This window comes from Fukomys damarensis, unplaced genomic scaffold (assembly GCF_012274545.1).
Source record: "Fukomys damarensis isolate Sample0158 unplaced genomic scaffold, DMR_v1.0_HiC HiC_scaffold_33, whole genome shotgun sequence".
Classification (NCBI taxonomy): domain Eukaryota; kingdom Metazoa; phylum Chordata; class Mammalia; order Rodentia; family Bathyergidae; genus Fukomys; species Fukomys damarensis.
The window spans coordinates 55,744,727-55,745,157 of record NW_022900945.1 but is presented as its reverse complement, the minus strand read 5'-3'; the positions used below and the strand labels follow the sequence as shown (position 1 = coordinate 55,745,157).

The window sequence follows — 431 nt, the reverse complement described above, 5'->3', positions numbered from 1 at the left end:
CGGGGGAGCTGCCTGGCCCCGGAGCCGCGGCCATGCCCTTGGTGGTCCCGTCCAGGTAGGCGAGGAGGGCGCCGGGGCGCACGGTGGGGTTAGGGGTCTGGAGAGGGGGCCTGCGACCTTCTTCTCGGCCCCCTGACTCCAGGCCAGCGCCACCTCCCCCAGCAGCGTCCTCCCTCTACCTCTGACCCCTGCGGAAGGCTCTGCTGCCTCCTCCTCGGACTTAGGACTTAAAGAAGCCATGTCCCCAGGGGAGTCCTCCAGGACGACTGGAGGGGCCTGAGCCTGGACGCCGTCGGGCTGTCAAGAGACGCCCTGGGGACACCCTCCCCTCATAGTAGCTGCAGCCGCGGCCGGGAGAGCGACTGGGGCTGGGCGGAGCCAGAGAGGCTGCAATAAACGAGAGATCTTGAGTTCGCTGAACGCCTCGGAGT

General features: G+C 68.4%; 1 protein-coding gene across 1 annotated transcript in view; it reads left to right on the top strand.

The window, feature by feature from the left end:
- LOC104876093 (disintegrin and metalloproteinase domain-containing protein 15) overlaps nt 1-334 on the top strand; it is a 22,961-nt gene extending 22,627 nt beyond the window's left edge. Inside the window, exons 38-39 of the mRNA XM_033758090.1 lie at nt 1-55; nt 143-334. The exon at nt 1-55 is cut by the window's left edge and continues 38 nt beyond it. Of these exons, the coding sequence (XP_033613981.1) occupies nt 1-55; nt 143-185 (98 nt within the window). The 3' untranslated portion in view covers nt 186-334. The remainder of the gene's footprint in view (nt 56-142) is intronic.
- The last annotated feature ends 97 nt before the right edge of the window (nt 335-431 follow it).